Raw genomic sequence first — 21,063 nt, forward strand, 5'->3', positions numbered from 1 at the left:
AAACATTGTTATTTTGGGGAAATGAATGTGCAGATGGTGAATATTGGCTGCTTAGGATGTATTTAAGCTGTATTTCCGCTCAGTCTATGTATGGCTGTTTTTTCACATCAGACTAAACCATATGTAATAAGGTTTGTTTACAGCAATCAGATTGCAGCTGCAAAATTAACATGATTGCTAGAAGCAGCGAAGATGTCCATAAAACTGGGTATTGTTTAGTATTTGGCTGCACTACAGTGGGCTTATTTGGTTTTAGCTTAGTGAAGGTAGAGTAGGGTATGGAAATATAGATCTATCCAATTGTGATTTATTTGAGACACAATAATGGCTCAGTGTGGTAAACAAATTTAGCCTATTCGTAAATAGATACAGAGACACAAAATATTATTAGTACAATTTTGAACCTTTTCTAACCCAGCACAAATCCAGATCAGTTTTGTGCCGTAGATGTTTTTGTTACTCATAGAAATGGGAAGAGACTATGTTTGTTTCTATTTTGTTCAGATGCTTAGCAGGTGTTGATGTTATTTTCAAATGTTGATGTATAGTAAGGAATAGTATTCCCCAAGGAAAACCTTGAACAATTTTAATGAGCTATTGCAATGGAAAAGAGAGAGAGCTGCTCTTAGTATAGTTCTTTTCCCCCCTGGAATTTTCTTAGTCATCAGATCAGATCACAGCCTTGGGCTGAGTTTTGTTACCTAAGAATGCATGACTTGGTTACTGAAAATGTTGCTTCTATGCTTGTTGGGAGAAAAAAGCATAGATTAGCTAATAGTAAAGATACATAAAGTATCAGTAATTTCTGCTACTACCTTGATCTATTTTTTAAAATGAAATCTGCCCTGAAACACTGATTGACTAAAATTTTTATGCAGTAGAAATTGCTCAATCAAGTGTTGCTTCTTTTTTCCCCACTAACAAGAAACACAAGATTGCCTTTTTCTCCTTCATTTAAAAAAAATCACATAATTCTTACAAAAACCCAGACATTTGCACTTTTATTCAATTCCTTGCAACATGTGCTTTGCACCGTGCAAGAAGGACGGACTAGCAATACAAGCTGTTCTTCAAACATAGTTGAATAAAACACAGAGTGGGGTCAAAATGGCACCAAGTTTGGATATCTGTTTGTATGTATTTTATAAATTAATCAGTTAGGTCAGATAAAGAGATTAACTACTGCAGTGTTCATCAGCTTTTATCAATTTTGAGACTGTGGAGCAAAGCCAGGACTGACTAGAGGAAAGTTCATGCCTCAATGCCACATACATGTTTCTCTGAGTGCATCATACTATACATAGTCAACAGGACACTAAGGACCTATTTGTTGTCAGTATACCCCAGCTGCCAGAAAAGCCAACATAGTCCTAAACGGCATTGACAGAGGGATTGAATCAAGATCACATGAAGTGTTATTACCATTTTATAATGACAAGACCACACTTGGAATATTGCCTCCAGTTTTGGTCACCATAATATATAAAAAAGATGTTGAGACTCCAGAAAGAGTACAGAGAGAAGCAACAAAGTTGACTAGGGGACTGGAGGCTACAACATGTGAAGAACAGTTGCATGAATTGATTATGCGTAGTTTAATGAAAAGAAGGACAAGGGGTGACATGATAGCTGTGTTCCAATATCTAAGGGAGTCAATCTATTCTCCAAAGCACCTGAAGGCAGAACAAGAAGCAATGGATGGAAACTAATCAAGGAAAGAACAAAGCTAAAAATAAGGAATTTCGTGATAGTTAAAACTATCAGGCTTGCCATCAGAAGTTGTGGGTGTTTCATCACTGGAGGTTTTTAAGAAGAGATTGGACAACCACTTGTCTGGATTTGTATAGGTCTCCTGCTTGAACAGGGGTTTGGACTAGAAGACTTCCAATTCTGTTATTCTCTTATGTGACCTTCCTCAAGAACTCAAAGGGACTGTGGAAGACAACACTGGAAGCAAGTTCATAAGTGGCCATTAAGTATGGCATATACCAAGGTGATGCACTGTCCCTGCTGCTATTCTGTATAGGCTTGAACCCCCTAAACTAGGTAATTACAAGGATCGGATACAGATACAAGTTCAATCAACCACCTCTTCTATATGGATGACATTAAGCTGTATGCAAAGAGTGAACAAGACATCGACCTGTTGATCTGCCTGACAGGGATATACAGTAAGGACACTGGGATGTCATTCAGACTGGAGAAAAGTGGCGGGATGGGAGTCAAGAGAGAGAAAGTTGTTAAGACTGATAGAGTGAAACTACCAATGAGCCACATAACAGACATATAGACCAGCTACAAGTACTTTGGTATCCCACAACCACATGGGAACCAAGATGAGAAAGCAAGGAAGACAACAACAACCATTAGTACCACCAAAGTATAAGACAAGTCCTGAAGAGACAGACAGTGAAGATCGTTGCCATGAACACATATGGCCTGCCAGTCATCAGCTATCCTACCAGTATAATGATCTGGCCACAGCAGGACATGAAGGCTGCCAATGTGAAGATATGAAGATTTCCACTCCCAAATCCAAACACCCAGAGTTTAGACTAGGCATACCCAGTTCCTGCAACTGTTCATGTTGATGAACCCTTATTTCTTATTTCACTCATATGTAAGGATATTAATATTTAAGTTGTTTAAGCCAAAGGGAATAGTGTGATAGGTATTTATGTATCTATGAAACATGTATTAGTTCAATATCAATAATTCTTTTGATGGGAATAATTTATTACAGCAATATATAAGCACAATAAGTAAATTTAAATATTTCACTGTGCACATAAAAATTATACTTATTTGATTTGATTTCTATAGCTGCCCATTTCAACAAATAACTCATGATACAGCTTTATGAAAAACAAAAAAGATTTAATATGTTATATGTAAGCTAGCACTGGCAACATACTGATTCATATTATGGAATATCCTTAGGTTAAGGTTTACGTTTCCCTTTCCAACAAATTTAGAAATCTATGCAGATGCTCACAGTCACAAACAATAGCAATTTGTATACATATAAAAAGGGGGATCAAAATTTCACATTCGGCTTTATGAAACTTTAACCATTTCTTGAGCTATGGTGTATTCAATTAGGATACATCGGGGTAGTCAACCTTTTTATACCTACCGCCCACTTTTGGATCTCTGTTAGTAGTAAAATTTTCTAACCGCCCACCGGTTCCACAGTAATGGTGATTTATAAAGTAGGGAAGTAACTTTACTTTATAAAATTTATAAAGCACAGTTACAGCAAACCCCTACCGCCTACCATGAAAGCTGGAACGCCCACTAATGGGCGGTAGGGACCAGGTTGACTACCACTGGGATACATAAAAGTTCTGAAAATGGCATAAAGGTGCATCCAAACTGGCAGAGAACTCTGGAACTTTCTGCCTCTATGAACTAAGATAAGCCATCTGCTCTTTTGGTTCAGAAGCTACTCTTCTGGACCAAATGGATAATTGCATTACTGTATTAATTTTCATTTCTAACCTTAAACTACAAGTATTAATACTTATTTACAGTAAAATAAAAATTTCCTATTTCCTAATGTAGACCTAATTCAAAATACGCAAGCTTTAGCAACATAGATCCATCCTTGATGTCTAAATGATCAAAAGGTCAGATAAACTCATTTTGTAATCATTAGCTATAACTGGAAGCTGGAGTATTCTTCCAAAAAAGTTGGTTTCTGGAGCTTTCTGTCTTTTCCTCGCTTCACCCACATACACCTATCCTCCGCGAGCTGCACTGGCTACCTGTTGATCTCCGGGTACGCTTCAAGGTGCTACTTGTCACCCATAAAGCCCTTCATGGTAGTGGATCTGGGTACTTGAGAGACCGCCTACTGCCAATTACCTCCACGCGACCTATTAGATCTCATCGATTAGGCCTCCTCCGAGTTCCATCTGCCGGTCAATGTCGACTGGCAACCACGCGGAGGAGAGCCTTCTCGGTGGCAGCTCCGACCCTATGGAACGATCTCCCCGTGGAGATTCATACCCTCACCACCCTCCAGACCTTCCGCACAGCCCTCAGAATCTGGCTATCCCGTCAGGCCTTGGGTTAAGACTGTAACCCGCCCGAATGGTATGAATGTTGAGTTCTTAATTATGTATTGTCTTATATGTAAAAGTTTGTCTTCCTCCCCCCCCCTTTTAAGTTGTGAGCCGCCCTGAGTCCCCCCAGGGAAAAGGGCGGCATATAAATAAACTTATCTATCTATCTATCTATCTATCTATCTATCTATCTATCTATCTATCTATCTATCTCTATGAACTAAGATAAGCCATCTGCTCTTTTGGTTCAGAAGCTACTCTTCTGGACCAAATGGATAATTGCATTACTGTATTAATTTTCATTTCTAACCTTAAACTACAAGTATTAATACTTATTTACAGTAAAATAAAAATTTCCTATTTCCTAATGTAGACCTAATTCAAAATACGCAAGCTTTAGCAACATAGATCCATCCTTGATGTCTAAATGATCAAAAGGTCAGATAAACTCATTTTGTAATCATTAGCTATAACTGGAAGCTGGAGTATTCTTCCAAAAAAGTTGGTTTCTGGAGCTTTCTGTCTTTTCCTCGCTTCACCCACATACACCTATCCTCCGCGAGCTGCACTGGCTACCTGTTGATCTCCGGGTACGCTTCAAGGTGCTACTTGTCACCCATAAAGCCCTTCATGGTAGTGGATCTGGGTACTTGAGAGACCGCCTACTGCCAATTACCTCCACGCGACCTATTAGATCTCATCGATTAGGCCTCCTCCGAGTTCCATCTGCCGGTCAATGTCGACTGGCAACCACGCGGAGGAGAGCCTTCTCGGTGGCAGCTCCGACCCTATGGAACGATCTCCCCGTGGAGATTCGTACCCTCACCACCCTCCAGACCTTCCGCACAGCCCTCAGAATCTGGCTATCCCGTCAGGCCTGGGGTTAAGACTGTAACCCGCCCGAATGGTATGAATGTTGAGTTCTTAATTATGTATTGTCTTATATGTAAAAGTTTGTCTTCCTCTCCCCCCCCTTTTAAGTTGTGAGCCGCCCTGAGTCCCCCCAGGGAAAAGGGCGGCATATAAATAAACCTATCTATCTATCTATCTATCTATCTATCTATCTATCTATCTATCTCTATGAACTAAGATAAGCCATCTGCTCTTTTGGTTCAGAAGCTACTCTTCTGGACCAAATGGATAATTGCATTACTGTATTAATTTTCATTTCTAACCTTAAACTACAAGTATTAATACTTATTTACAGTAAAATAAAAATTTCCTATTTCCTAATGTAGACCTAATTCAAAATACGCAAGCTTTAGCAACATAGATCCATCCTTGATGTCTAAATGATCAAAAGGTCAGATAAACTCATTTTGTAATCATTAGCTATAACTGGAAGCTGGAGTATTCTTCCAAAAAAGTTGGTTTCTGGAGCTTTCTGTCTAGATTTCGCTTATTCATCCCATTTAAGGTCTCTGTTTGGATTTCAAATAGCAGTTCACTCAACACATCAAAACTAAATATTAATCTGCAAGTAAATCTGCAAAAAAATCATGCATTGTATTAAGTTTGGTTTAATTTTCATTGCTTGAATAATTTATGCTAGGTTAACACATCACACTTAGTCAAATAAGCTGTAACATCAGTTAATGCAATGTGTGAACCCTCCTACTTATCCATCAAGCCCAAAACTTTATATTTCAATTGATAGTTGTTCTCCAAGATAACAAGCAAACAAGTTTGTATTTATTCATTATAAATTATTGTATAAAATTCTTTGAATTAAGCCTCTTTGGAAACAACTTACTCAGACCTTACTTACAAGATTGTTTGATATGTATGGCAGAGGATCTAGAACAGTGTTGATAAACCTTTTCAGCACTGAGTGTCGAAATGGGGGATGGGATCCGGAAGAGCAGCTGCCCGGTGCTTATGCACACACTGGGAAAATGGTTTTTCCATTTCTGGCACATGCATGCATGCTGGCCACCTTGTCTTCTGGTTTCTGGCACACACATGTGTGCGAAGACCAGCTGACCAGTGCACATGCGTTCACCAGAAACCAAAGAGCAGCCACCCAGTGTGCTTGCACGCACCAGGAAGATGATCTTCCAATTTCTGGTCTTCATGCGTGCATGTGTGCCAAAAACCAGAAGACCAGGTGGCCAGCGCGCCAGACCCTGGAAGAGCTAGCTCGCGGTCCCGGAGAACCGGCTCTGCGTGCCACTTCCAGCTTGTGTGCTATAGGTTCGCCAGATCTAAAAGGACACCAGATTTTATTTGCTAAAATAGAGATGGAGATTGGTTTGAATGTAGGTTAGGAGTTTAAAAATATTGAATTATAAAAGTGATATGGCAAAAAGATGTTGTGGATTTGAAAATAGATTTTAAAATGCCATAGTGTAATATGGAAAATAATGCCAAAATTGATTTACAAATGAAATCAGTTGATGTCTTAATAATTAAAGAGGACATACAAATAATACATTGGAAGAGTGATTTAGAAAGCTTTCTTATTTTGGATCTATAAAAGGAATGTGGAACTCTTTCTGAAACAAAAGGCAAAGAAGAGTTTCTCAAGCTGTTCTTGGAAGGAGACAAAGAAAAAATGATAAATTAATTTCTGAGTTACCACTTAATGGGATTAAAGATTTTTAAGAATATTTATAAAATGAATCTGCTTGATCAGGGTTAAAGTATACATGTTGTGGTCTCTGGTAGCTGTTAATGGAATTTCTTATAGACTAAGATTAAATGATAAGGCTTTAAAGATTTACTTATAAGTGGGGACAATTTTTTTCTGTTTTATTTCTTAGAGAAAGTGCTAGATTTTTATTATAAATTGATGTTTTTGATTAAATTTAAATTATGTATGTTAATATTTCTGATCTTAATATGCTATAAGGATTAAATTATGTGGTTTTGAAATGACCATTGATAAGGGATAAGGTATAGGATAAAAAGGGTTTTTTAATTGAAATATTAGAGAAGCTGTTAAGTTACCCAAATTGTCTTGCCTGAGGGCAGGAATCACTTTTATGTATCTTCTTTTTCTTTTTTGTTTTCTATCTCCTTTCACTTTTTAAATATATTTTTATTAGTTTGTATTCATTTTTTATCTTTTATTTGTAAATATTAATACTATTATTGTAAAAAAAAAAGAATGATAGGGAAGGAGGGAAGGAGGAAGGAACCCTGCAAAGGAAGATTGGGGGACGGAGGAGAGGGAAGTGGAGGGAGGGAGGGAGAAAAGAAAGAAGGAAGGAAGGATTTCTGATGCTCCCTTCCTTTTTTTTTTTTTTGCAAGAAATTTGGAAGTTGCTCCTGTTCCCATTGGTTTTCTTTGCCCAGCTGTGGTCATTCTGTGTCTCTATTTAGGTATGGAAATATCTCTGAAATGATGATCCAACATGGCATGGGTAGTATTACCTTACAACTTTTAAAAATTATAATATTCATTTGGATTTGAGCCTTTTTAAAAAATGACTTAACCCTGCCTTAGACATAAAACCAGCTGAGTGACTTGAGCCAAGTCATACTCTCTCAGTCCTAAGAATGAGACAGTGGCAAACTACTTTCCCAAACTCTTGCCAAGAAAACCACACAGACTTGTCCCAGCACTTGTCAGGGTCAAAAATTAACTTGAAGGCGTGCACTGCACACACACTCACACAAAAAAACCGCATACAAACATACAACACCACACACACAAATGTTTCTGTTTATTCCTTCTTAGGAATAAACATTGGAAGACATTGGAAAATAATATAAATACCGTATTTACATAGAAAGCGATAATACTAGAACCACTTAAACTGCACATTTTATTGAATTATTGTAGAACTAAAAGTACAGTATTCTGTTCATGACCACTAGGTGTCCCTAGAGTTTGTTTGAACTTTTGCTCAGAAAATGTTGCAACTTTCACGGTATTATTACCCTTTTCCCTTCTTTCGGCAAACTTCCTCTAATACCTTTGGACCCGGAAGTTCTGGCAAATCTTTCACTGATCGGTTTGCATGCCTCTTGCAAGTTAGCCTGTTCTCGAAACTTCGCCGTTTTGATTAATTAAGGCAATAACTTGGTAAGTTTTAGAAACCTCATTTCTTTGTTTGTTTTCCCTCAGCTGCTCCAAAGCAGCCGATTCACTCTTGACAATGGATCACTGCATATATTGTTAAGTAGGTTGCATTGAGAAAAATTATCTTCATTTTATTTGTCTAGTTTATTTTATTTTGGATTCCCTGTTACATTGCACTTTACATAGGAAAATCACAGGGGGGAAAAACCAGGCAGGTATGGCTAATTTAAAAAGTTACTATCTGATTTGGTTCTTGGATCTTTCCATATTACTTTCTTAAAAGACATAAAAAAGATCCTAGCCGCTTGCAACAAAACCCAAAATGTCTGTGGGAATCCTGTCCCACTAACTGCAAGTTTCAGGCAAACATCTTTATTTCTAATTATTTATTACTTGTTTAATCCAGTTTTGAGATTGCCTGATTCCTGACTCTGACAGCTCTGAACAGAGGAAAATACAGATAAAAGGAAAGTACAGATAAGAGGGAAAATACTGCATGTTAAAAGAGAACATGGATGAGCGAAGAGCTAAAGGAAGCTAAATGTAAAGGTCCCCTGTCCTGAGATTGCTTGTATGAAGATTTATTTGCCCAGCTGGGAAATGGGCATTTCTTGTAGTTCTGTCTCTTTGGGAGGCTTTAGGGGAATTTAACAGGTTAATAATATATATATTGGAAATATATGCATTGGAAAAAATGCAGTTCTTAAATATTTTTTATATCTTAATTACATCCCTTAAATATTTTTATATCTTAATTACATCCCATTGTTTATAGCAGCAGTGTCCATTTTGACCAATTCAGGCATTTACCTGTGACAAGAATCCTGCAGTTGTTCAGTCTGTAGACAATACACATAACACAACCCACAATCCAGTCATTATCAGTGCATCCAGGAGACTTATCCTCCACTTATTTTCGCAGTCCAGGTTTCTTGTATTCTGCAAACAGAAAAGTATTAGCAAAGCTATGTCACACTTCTTGCCTATTCCTCACTGCCTAGGCAGGCAAAAGTGGTTGTGACTTGGACATTGCAGCCTGACAGTTGTAGGGGCATGTTTTGTGTTGTTTTTGTGTCAGAGTGCCTCGTTGTTGGTTGTACTGGCATCCATCTTGTTTCATTCTCGGGCTCAAATATGAGCACTGTTTAACACTTCACTGGATTTTCAGAATTACATAACAGCTCAGAGGTAAGAACATGTGAGTAACAGATTTGAATCAAACCCTCCTCCCGTATTAAGTAGGTCAGTAGTTCACACGACATGCAGTATATTAATTACCTAGAGCAAACCTTGCTCTGTTTATATAGCAATTTTAAAAATAGAATTACAGAGAAAGCTGTATACAAAACATTTTTGAAAACCAGAAATATACATAGATCTAACAATTTAATTACTAGTTATAGTATCCAACAGATAAAAGAATAAAAAAAATGTAAGTATCAGACCAGCGAAAGGGGGAGGGGGAGACTCTTAAGAATGAACATACCAAATGAGTTAAGTATGTCATGTATACATTTAATAACAAAAAATAATCTATTCTTGCAACATATTATAAAATTAATGCCAAAGGGAATCATATTGATTCCTTTTTCTGCCTACTTTTAAATTTTTGCTACCTTTTCTCCTTGTTTGCTACTCATGTCTTCAGGCTTCCTAGCAGATCCCAAAGTGATGGCTGCCATACAAGTGACAGAGGAAACCATCGTAGTAGGTGGGCAGACTCTGTTCTCCCGCCAGGCTAAACCTACACAACAGGCTCCTCGCCTTTCCCTCCTGCTGCTCCATGGCATTCGTTTTTCATCAGAGACGTGGCTCAACCTGCAGACTTTGTCTAAGTTGGCAGAAGCTGGATACCATGCTGTAGCTATTGACCTGCCAGGTAGGCTTGACTCTCAGTGGGCAATGGAGATTTGGGCAAAAGACAGGTGTATACAATTCGATATTTAAGAAGACTCACTTTTGCTTCTGTCTCACCAGAAGCAAAAATTAAGGCAGAATATATAAAATCTGATTCCAACAAATTGTGGTTAAAAATGAGGCTTTGGTATTATATGATACAATACCAAAGTAAAAGAATTATTCTTTCTCTGACTAATTATTATGTTAACATGATAAATTATGCATTTTATGATTATTTTTTAATAACTAAACACACACACACTTGCTATGAAACGTGCAAACTAATTCTAAAATATACTTTTGCTCAGTTCAAACATCAATCCAACAAATGGATTGTTTTAGGATAACTTTGGTCTCACTGTCATGGTATTCAACTTCGTAAGTTCATTTCCATCTTTATGGTTGTCTTATATTATAAAATGGGCAAACATAGTATGTAAGAAAACATATAAAAGCTGTTCCTTATGAAAGAGACGTGTCACCGTGTTATATGTTTTTCTGGATTCAAGGGAAGACATAGATTTTTCCCCCAATGCTTTTTTTATAGGCAAGGGATATTTGTAATAAAATGCATCTGTTAATAGTTCTTTTGTCCAGAGATACAATTTGCTGGTTGTGACTCTTCCTGGATTCTCCAGTTCATTCCCTTTTTCTATCTGCAGTCAGTAGTTTATACACACAATAAACATCCTCATTTCTCAGAGTACTAATTTTGGGTGTTATGTTTTTTTTCTTAACATTTTTTTAAAATTGTGAAATCAGAGACTACCTTTTTCTTATGCTATATTGGTTACCTTATAATAAATATTTAAAGATTGTATAAATACACTATATTGCCAAAAGTGAGCCAAGGTGGCGCAGTGGTTAAATGCAGCACTGCAGGCTACTGCTAGATCAGCAGGTCAGCGGTTCAAATCTCACCGGCTCAGGGTTGACTCAGCCTTCCATCCTTCCGAGGTGGGTAAAATGAGGACCCAGATTGTTGGGGGCAATATGCTGACTCTCTGTAAACCGCTTAGAGAGGCCTGAAAGGCCTATGAAGCGGTATATAAGTCTACTGCTATTTGCTCACCCATCCAAATAATCAGAATCAGGTGTTCCAATCACTTCCATGGCCACAGTTGTATAAAATCAAGTACCCAGGCATGCAGACTGTTTTTACAAATATTTGTGAAAGAATGGGTCATTCTCAGGAGCTCAGTGAATTCCAGCGTGGAACTGTGATAGGATGCCACCTGTGCAACAAATCCAGTCGTGAAATTTCTTCGCTCCTAAATATTCCACAGTCAACTGTCAGCTATATTATAAGAATGTGGAAGTGTTTGAGAATGACAGCAATTCAGCCACGAAGTGGTAGGCCACATAAACTCACAAATGCGCTTCTGGAAGAATAGTCAAAAATTCCCATAAACACACTCCTGAACTTTGTGGACAGCCTTCCCAGAAGAGTTGAAGCTGTTGTAGCTGCAAAGGGTGGACCAACATCATATTGAACCCTATGGATTAGGAATGGGATGTCACGTACAGTAAGTTCATATGCGAGTAAAGGCAGGTGAGAGAATACTTTTGGCAATATAGTGTATGTGGGAATGTAGATTTATATAATCAGTAATAACAGTTTGCAATAGTGATGAATATCAGTAGCTCGGGTGTAGAATGAGGGTGGTAGTAAAAACATTAATTGGGACCAGCAACTTGGCTGATGCACAACATTGTCGCTTAATCCCAAAATCAAGTAATTGTGATGGGTTTAACCACCTTATTTCCCCTTTGGTTTTTAAGCAAAGTGATGGAGTCACTAACCAAAAAATAATGCCACTTAAGATTTCATTTCTGCATCCTCTGTTAATTACTTGTCACAAGTATGAATGGTGATCATATAAATGCAATGATTGGTTGCAAAGTTATTTTTTTTATTGCTGTCATAACTTCAGTTGGTTGCTGCATAAGGCAGTCAGTAAGCAAGGACCACAAGCAATGACAATTGGTAAAAGTATAATATATGGAAGGAATTAGTTGTTTTTTCTTCTGCCTTGGAAAATCTAGTGAATCAAACCACATGGAAACAAAGAGTGGTCCTTGTAGCTTCCAGTTGCAGGAACACATATCTTCACAAAGCCAAGACTTGCAATAGGATGATGTAGTGAAATATAACCAGAGGGTTTGGGAACAGGATTTTGGAGGTGCTTCCCATCTGAATCACAGTTCTCTATCCCGCTGAAAAAAATAGACAAAAACATCTTACTGGATGATTTACCACAATTTTGATGGTATACTATTGCTTCAAGTGTCACAAATATGAAACTCGGGGGGTTACATGCAGGCCATGATTCCGATCTACCCCATTTATAATTTAAGTCCTTATATATCGCTCAATCCTCAAACAACCCCTTCGAGAATTCCTAGCCAAAAGGGCAGTTGTCTCTTTGAGCTGGGAATGCTAGGAGTTATAGTTACCGTCTGACTGAGGATGCTTGGTGGAGAGGGCTACACATACAGAATATGTGTGATGCAGGATGTCTTGTTTCTTGTAATCCAGGATTTGGCCGCTCTAAAGATGCTGTGGCTCCAGCTCCTGTTGGACAGCCGGCCCCAGGCAGTTTCTTGAAGGATGTCTTGGAGGCCCTGAAATTCGACCAAGCAGTGGTGATCAGTCCATCTCTCAGTGGCATGTATTCACTCCCATTCCTTTTTCAGCACAATCACCTTCTGAAGGCCTACATCCCGGTGGCTCCCATCTGTACAGAGAAGTTTCCTCCCACCCAATATGCCAGTGTCAAGGTATGTTCGTCTAAAGAAGAATGGAAATCTGTAGCAGGTCTTCTTTGGCCCAGGACATAATTAGAAGGGCAGTGTTATCTCAGTTATGCAACTGGCATTTCACAACTATGTGAGGAAAACGTGGATGAAAGTGGATTTTACAGATTTATTGTAAAACTTGCAGGAGTTCATCAACTGTCCATTAGGTGGCAATGCGCACTGCCTTACCCTCAAGTACAATACTAATATGGTAAAACAGACCTATATTCAATCTGGGGAATATTTATAGCTTTGTGAAGATGTACCAAGAAAATGGGCAATACCATTCTAGAAGAATACTCAGATGTGTTCAGAGAATTCTCTCTGGGTTCAGTTTCATTTTATGCATGTTTTATTGCATTGGCTGAATAAGTTCCACATTTGCATCAACAGTCAGAATCTGGTACACTTAAAATGAATGTAGTTTTGAATGTAGAAGAATTACAACAATCACTGCGATAAATTTCTGTGAACATTCTCTAACCTTTATCATGCCTCTTGTGAGCGTAGAGCATTTAATTTCACCCCTATCCAGATTGCTCCCTTTTTGGGATTTTAGCCTTTTCTAATCTGTAGAATCTACCTTTGCCCTTGCAAATATGATCTGCACGTTTTTTTAAGCTAGGGTGATGATGGGTTTTTGATAATAATGGGAATTCCCTGTAGTCCTGCTGAAAATATCTGCTGCAGTTCTCTGTTTTGCAAATGTAGAAGGTTTGTTTTTGCTGAAGATTTGCATTTCTATCACCACTAGGAAAGGATCATCCTCTTGCTAATACTGATTGGATGTATTTATAGCCTGAAAACTGGGCTAAGAGCATGCCATTATAAAACACAGAGAGCAAGTACAAATTAGCTACATGGTTAATGTAGCCACATAAATTGAGCAGCAATACGGGAAGTATTTTTTTTTCCTGGAAGAGAGCACCTCTGTCTCTATTTTTCATCTGAACTAATTTTTCATTATTAGAATCTAAGACAGACAAAAATGTTCATTCATTGATTGAACCGGGCTTGATTTCTCTCTTTCTCTCCTGCACACAGACACCAGCTCTCATTGTATATGGGGATCAAGATGCCCAACTGGGTGAAGTGAGCCTGAACAACTTGAAGAATTTACCTAATCACAAGATAATGATGATGAAAGGGGCAGGGCATGCCTGTTATCTTGACAAGCCAGATGAGTGGCACCAGAGGCTGCTGGATTTCCTGAAGAACATAGAGTAAACAGAAAATCAGCCAGCACTGGCCTAGCCAACCCATAATCAATGAGGACCTAACCAGTTTTTCTAGCATACACATGTAAGGAGCTGGGATTTCTTTCTGCAGTTCCGTCAGTTAACCTGAGTGGGGCCCAGGTTGTTTATGGACTGTCTAACCATGATAGACCTAAACCTATCAGAAAGTGTTACATCCAGAATGCATTCATTGATTCATGATTCATTAATTGCATAATTAAGGCAACCAGGTACGATTTTTCTTGTTTGGGTCATGAGATAATTGAAGTCAAATTTACATAAAATAATCATTCATAGAAATGTATAGGATCTGTGCATGGATATATTAGGAGTTGGTCCTTGGTATCATGAGCTCTAATGCCAAGATTTTAATCATGAACAGTTTTTTTCCCCTCAAAGCTGATTGAGTGCTGGCTGAGATAGATGTAATAAAGGTAAGGCAATGGCTGGGTTTAAGTATCTTATAAACATATGATGATTTAATTTTTTTTTGACTTAGCACCCCAAAGAATCTATCCATTATAACATATCATCATGTATGACACCGGAGTGGTGATTAAAATTAAAATCCTGGTTTGTTAGCATCAGACAAAGTTAATATGGCTTATTTACTATAGGAAAGCCAAAATGTCAAAATATATTTTTCTAACCCATAGATTCTTCTATAAGCTAACTTTCATTGAGCGCTATTATGTCTTTGTCCTTGTTATCTTTATTAGCAGGACACTTTTTGTTTTGATGACTGGGCATAGCGTTCTCCAATTTGATGAACTATGTTGGGTTTTAATTTCCATAATTCTCATCAGGCTTGGAAACCATGAATGGGAATTGTCCTAATCAGAATGTATAGGAGTTGGTGTCCATTACATCTGGACATCGAGTAGCAGGTTTGAAGAAAGCTATACTGCAATTTATGCTATTTGGCCACACATGTTTTTGCATCTGGATTAGCTTCTTTAGAATGGAAGAACCGCATCCATTTTTCTGTTACCAGAACCCATAATGGTACTAGAGACTTTGTGAAGAGCACTTATATTGAGACAGAATGTATGTTGGCACCATCCTCTGATTTTAATGAATGTTATATTTTGGGATAAATTCTTACTTTCTCCTGCTGTTTTTCAAAGAAAATTGACAAGGTCTGTACATATGTTACATGACACTTTCACTCTTGAAAGCCTGATTTCTTCAAGAATGTACAAGTATTCATAGTGATAAACTTGTCTTCCAAAGAGGTTAAAGGGACTATTTAATTAGAGCTGTGCTTAACTATAGCTGTAGAACTAGCAGGATTCCCTGGATAGCACCTGTATAGTCAATGGAAGGAGAAACTGATCACACTTTTTGAACAAGAGAATGTGAACATCCTGTTGCACTTTCACACTTGTTCCTTTGCTCGAAATATAGATCAAAGGGAATGCAAACTTCTGAGAATAAGATTGGCGCAGAAAAATTAATAACAATAGTTGTACAGGTGCTGCCTAGATTTCAGGTGAGTTCCTGCTGTACCAGTTTTGATTATCAAAATGGATCCATTTGTAATCAAATAAACCTGATTTATACCTGTTTTTATAGTGATTTTTTAAAAGAAATCTAAATACAACATATTTCTGTAAATGATATTGGAGTAGATTTACAACAATGGTGTGAAAAACTGGTAATAATATTTGGTCTGTGTGGAGCTGGTTTTAGTATTACGTGATAGCCATGCTATTTTACTTTTTTCAAAACTAAATTAAATATGCCTATAAGAGTATAAATCAAAGATAGATTCCACGTACATTAACAGGTATCAACATCATAAATAAAAGTTTAATCCATCATTTGGACAAAACATTCTGGAAAGTATCATTTCCTTCTTAAAAGATCAGAAAACTATCAGCAGCCATGCTATTAAATTCAGGACATGATAGTCCTGAAAGAGGCTCTTAGCCTAAGAAGCTGAGCATCTGCCAAATCTTAACTACATGGCCTTCGAAACTGAAATTAGTTTTAGACAGTATATACTGTAGATATAAAATTCTAGAAAGGGACAAGAATTCTTTCTACTGGGCGGGGAAAATTTGTGGTGTAGCAAATGAGGATAATTAGAAGACTCTGAGAAATCTCTGGTGTTTTACTCTTAACACAGTGCTTTTATCAGGTTGGTCAAAACTTCAGCAGAACAATGGGAAATCATACTGTAAAAGAGAGAATGAATCTGTAGCCCTCTTGATATGATTGGTTTATATCTTTCATGTTCCTCAATCACTGGTATGAAGGGCTAATGGGAGCCGAACATTTGGAGTACCATCAGGAACAGATGGATCTGTCTTATACAATAACAGATTATCTAACCAGGATTGGGATCTTCTCTGTGTAGAACACAAATACATAACATTTGGGATTAAAAAGCCACAATTGCCTTTTGAGTGTTATGTGGGTAGTGTATGCAAAATGTAAATGCTTCTGGGACAAAAAAACTTAAGGTAAAGGTTTCCCTTGCACATATGTGCTAGTCGTTCCCGACTCTAGGAGGCAGTGCTCATCTCCATTCCAAAGCCAAAGAGCCAGCGCTGTCCGAAAACATCTCTGTGGTCATGTGACTGGCATGACTCAATGCTGAAGGCGCACAGAACGCTGTTACCTTCCCACCAAAGGTGGTTCCTATTTTTGTACTTGTATTTTTACATGCTTTCGAACTGCTGGGTTGGCAGAAGCTGGCACAAGTAACTGGAGCTCACTCGATTACATGGCACTAGGGATTTGAACCACTGAAATGCCGACCTTTCTGATCGACAAGCTCGGCTGAGCCACCATGCCCCTTCAGAAAAAAACCTGCATTCCTTTTAAATTGATTAAAATCAAATTAAATTTGTTAGCATAAGTACTCCTCATGTAACTAACAACATTTACCTTCATTTATCAAATTACGACCTAGTGACAATTTGGGGTTGGACTTCAGGAATCACCTGCAAGACTTTCTAATCAAACACCCACCCTCAGACTCTGCATTAGTGAGGTAGGCCATGTGCCCTGCCTAAGTTGAGGCTAACCCTGTCCCTCCGCTGCCCTTTCCCTCACGGCATACACAGTCCAGCTTAGTACAATATGAAAAAAAAAATGCCAGCTCAGCTCTCGTATAAAACCACAAGTAGATTCCTTTAAACTCCTAGGGGATTATTACATTAGCAACCAAGGTGAACAGATGGGAAACAGGTTATAGATGGCTATTCCAGAGCCACCTGGCCTGGTTCCTTTGTGTTTGTTTTCCCCAGATGGACTGTGGACAGATGGAGCCAGCGGTAAGAAGTAGAGAAGAAGGCTGTAATTGTCACACTAAGCTCTGAGTAGCTGAAGGCCGGCCGGGATGGCTGTCAAGCATCCAACTTTATCCTGTCAGGCAGAGGATTTGTTGGCAGAGGGTGGGCCAGGCCTGACGGGCCTTTAGTCCACAGCCAGAGACATCCCTTGAAATCTAGGATCTAAAGCCCTGGGATTGACTGCACCTCAAAGTGCACTGGCATTTCTAAGAAGCTGAGGCCTTTAATGCTGAAATGTTGTGGTATGAAAACACATCAAAGCTACTGGAATGTGGAGTGGACTCATATGCAGAGGCGTTGGTGTAAAACGAGTAACCGAAGGAAAAGGATTCAAGTCCTACAAGACCAACCACAGCTATATTGGCCGAAAATATAATCTACCATGGTAGCATCGCTGTTAATGAATCTTCAAGGCAAAAGATGCTAGGGCTTCAGATTTCTGGCCCTCCACATGTTACTACACTATCTTTCCAGCCAGCTGCCACAACTAAGCTAAAGTCAGGCCAATAGTGAGAGATGCTGATAGGTGTAATTCAGCAATATCTAGAGGGCCAATTTTCTTCATTGTATTCAAAACATTCCATTAAGTCAGACAATTTCAAACTCCCTTCTAGGTGTCCATTGAAGTTACAGCTTCCAGAATCTCAGCAAGCAAGAACTATTTAGAAAATTAGTACGGCTAGAAAATCAAATTACTACTCATCTGTAGCAAATGAAGTATCTCTGTGACAAGGCAAGCTAGTTTTACAACTGGAGAAACATGTTTTACTTCTCTGTACTCCTAGTTCCAAGCCTTTGAACAAGCTCTTTTATGCTTAAACAATTTGTGATCATTTTATTTCATGGTAATTCAGTGTAACTTATTGTCCTTGCCATCCAGTCTTTGATCTTGCATTTGATTCTAATGCAGTAATAGACATTTTTGTATTTCTTGCAGATTACATATTTCTTACATATTTCTGTATTGTTATTTTTTAACAAAGTATGAGAATATGAACAAAACAATCTTTTTCATATTTGCAAGTATGTAAACGTGGATTTTAGTAGCTGCTAAAAAGTGAGGTTTCCTGGCTGGATGAAAATGGCTATTTTTACTTTAGCATTTGAAAGAAGGAACTTGCTAGAGAAAATCCAGTTAGGTTTTCATTCATGTCCTAACATGGTGCTGAGGCTGTCATAAGAAGCACTGGATTATTTCCATATAAATATATAAAAAAAAATAACAAGTCTACAAAGAATAATTACTTCCATCAGCAATCTTTGCTCCAGTAAAAGCATGTTGCCTGCTCTCCCCTCTTTTTTTCATAGTGGTGGGCCCTTGCCTACTGAGAAAGATTGACATACTTGAATGAAAAGTTTAGACTGTCCCCTCTCTGCAAATTAAGCATCCAATCTGCCTCTGTTCATGGGCACATACATGCATATTATGTGGAGCAGTAATGGGATTCATTTTTTTTTTACTACTGGTTCTGTGGGTATGGCTTGGTAGGCGTAGCAGGGGAAGGATACTGTAAAATCTCCATTCCCTCCAGATCAGCTGGGACTTGGGAGGCAGAGAATAGATGGGAGTGGGGCCAGCCAGAGGTGGTATTTATTGGTTCTATGAACTACTCAAAATTTCCACTGCTAGTTCTCCAGAACTAGTCAGACCCTGCTGAATACCAACTCTGATATGGAGATTCGCATACACAGCATCTCATTTCCAACTTCTAGATAGAACCATTTATTTTCTATCTTTTTTTAGTTTAAGAAATAGTCTGCTGGTGGTCCACTAAGGAAGTTCACAGAAGAAAAATCTTCCCACTCCTAACTGTGACTCTAAGTAAACATTTCCCCCATTCACTTCTCTTTCAAGAAATCATCTTCTATCCAGGGTATGAGCTACTCCTGAAAGCTAAAGTCCTACTTACACAAGATTTGGTGCCACAACAGGTGCTTGGCAGTGAACCCTTACTGTATTCATGAAGCAGACGGATAATAATGGCAGTTCCTTCCCCGCTCCACCTTTAGAGCAGTTGTTTAGTGCATACACAATTTCTTATGTACTCAGTTGCATCCAGTTCTTGTTTGGATAGTTGGTAGCAGCTCACATTACTGTGTAGCTTTTCTCACATCCCACACGCGTCACATATCACTGCCAAGGCTGCGCTGATGACTGCTCACTGGTGTAAGCTGCATTCTTCATTGTGTGCTTCAGATTTCTGTGCAGATTTAATTGTGAGTGAATGGGGTGAACTCTACACTGTGTGTTCAGAAAACAAGGGTGGTGTCATAGAAGTATAAGCCAAAACAACAGATGGTTTTTTGTTCACTCATTACAGAATCCGGGTTGAGAAGAAATTTTAGTTCAGGAGAGATCAATAATCAGGACTTCTGGGCAAGAAATTGTGCAATGTAGCTGATGGCTTCAGCAAATGAGAAACAGAATGAAAAGCCAACTCTTTGGAATTCCTCTCTAGAGAAGGAGAGGACGAAAATCATCCCCAAGTGCTCTAGACAGTTGCTCCTTACAAGGAGACCACAAATCAGTCATTTCCAGCAGTTTGAGATCTGGGAGATGAAAAAATACCACTGTAGTCCAAATCATAACTCAGTGCCTTTAAAAAGGACTGTGTTCATATACTTCTTTCTTAATCCATTTTGCAAATTGCTTGTAAATTTCAGATATTAGGAACCTTCATAATGCCATGTTTTTACTACACCAGGTACATTTTATTCAACCTTTCATTCAAAACATGTTTTATGCAAATTTTAAGTATTTTTAGAAGTCTTTTGGTTTGGAATAAATAGCAAATGGGTAATTAGAACATTGATTTTTGAAAATTATAAAAGAACAAAGGTTCTAGATGAATTCCAAAAAGATTTTGAAATTAATTATAAGATTCATCCCATGGGAAAATGCCGTTGTTCTGAATAGTGTATAAGATGGGATTTGGAAGGTTGGACACTATACGTAGGACACTAGACTCTAGACACTAAAGATGTGGCTTAAGGCACAAACATCATTGCATAGTCAGATGTCTATTGGGCTCAACCCCTCTACTTGAAATTGAACTCACAGAGAAATTGAACTTACTTTGTAGTTTAGATGACTCTATACTTTAAAACTGCCATTGATGCTGGAGAATTCTGAGAATACTATGGGCAATCAAGAAAACAAACAAACCGATCACTGTATAAATCAGCTCAGAATTGTTCTCACTTGAGGCACAGGTGACTAGATTTTTAGACTCATTATGAAAGATCTATCTCTGCAGAAAGCTGTAATGCTGGGAAAGGTAGAAAGAAAGAAGAGCAAGGTGGGTGGACTCATTTACAACAGTGATGAGTGCACTGTTGGAAGACCTGAAGGACCAATTAGGCATAGACCATCATTGAGAAAATCTTGACAAATATTTATTTTATTTCTTTTTTAAAAAAACACAAATATTTCATCATTTGTCAATCATTAAGACATTGAAGTACAATTTTTTGTGTGTGTGCCCCTCCCTCCCTCCACCCCCCCAACCTCCCTCCTCCTTCCCCCCCCCCCCAACTTCCCAGAACCCGTACACGGTATGGATTTTTAACTAACACAGTCTAAAATCTATTGAGAAAAAAGAGATAAAGAAATTAATGACATTCTACATTGACCTTAGCTTCTTCTTACTGAACTAACTTTTAACAGTTTAAATCATTTCTGCTTAACCTTTTGGCAGGTCCACCATATATGATAATATGTAGCATCAAGA

The 21,063-nt window shown here is 38.2% G+C and overlaps 1 protein-coding gene across 2 annotated transcripts; it reads left to right on the forward strand.

Annotated features, from left to right (window-relative positions):
• Positions 1-7,941: 7,941 nt before the first annotated feature.
• ABHD14B (abhydrolase domain containing 14B) lies at positions 7,942-15,597 on the forward strand. Of its 2 annotated transcripts, XM_014063993.2 has the most exons (4): positions 7,942-8,097; positions 9,743-9,973; positions 12,533-12,774; positions 13,837-15,597. In XM_014063993.2, exons 2-4 carry the CDS (start codon positions 9,766-9,768, stop codon positions 14,017-14,019), a joined length of 633 nt encoding a protein of 210 aa, XP_013919468.1. In that variant the 5' UTR covers positions 7,942-8,097; positions 9,743-9,765; the 3' UTR covers positions 14,020-15,597. The 2 variants fall into 2 exon arrangements, with proteins under 2 accessions (XP_013919468.1, XP_087565334.1); XM_087709208.1 differs by lacking the exon at positions 7,942-8,097 and having other exon boundaries at positions 9,733-9,973.
• Positions 15,598-21,063: the final 5,466 nt, after the last annotated feature.

Source organism: Thamnophis sirtalis, unplaced genomic scaffold (assembly GCF_051295495.1).
Source record: "Thamnophis sirtalis isolate CommonGarterSnake01/CBP01778 unplaced genomic scaffold, rThaSir2_p1.2 scaffold_3, whole genome shotgun sequence".
NCBI lineage: Eukaryota > Metazoa > Chordata > Lepidosauria > Squamata > Natricidae > Thamnophis > Thamnophis sirtalis.

Coding starts and splice junctions, on each gene's coding strand:
- ABHD14B (XM_087709208.1), top strand. CDS start 9,733: ATGTCTTCAGGCTTCCTAGCAGATCCCAAAGTGATGGCTGCCATACAA. Junction 9,974..12,532: donor TGTAGCTATTGACCTGCCAG/GTAGGCTTGACT, acceptor CTTGTAATCCAG/GATTTGGCCGCTCTAAAGAT. Junction 12,775..13,836: donor CCCAATATGCCAGTGTCAAG/GTATGTTCGTCT, acceptor TCCTGCACACAG/ACACCAGCTCTCATTGTATA.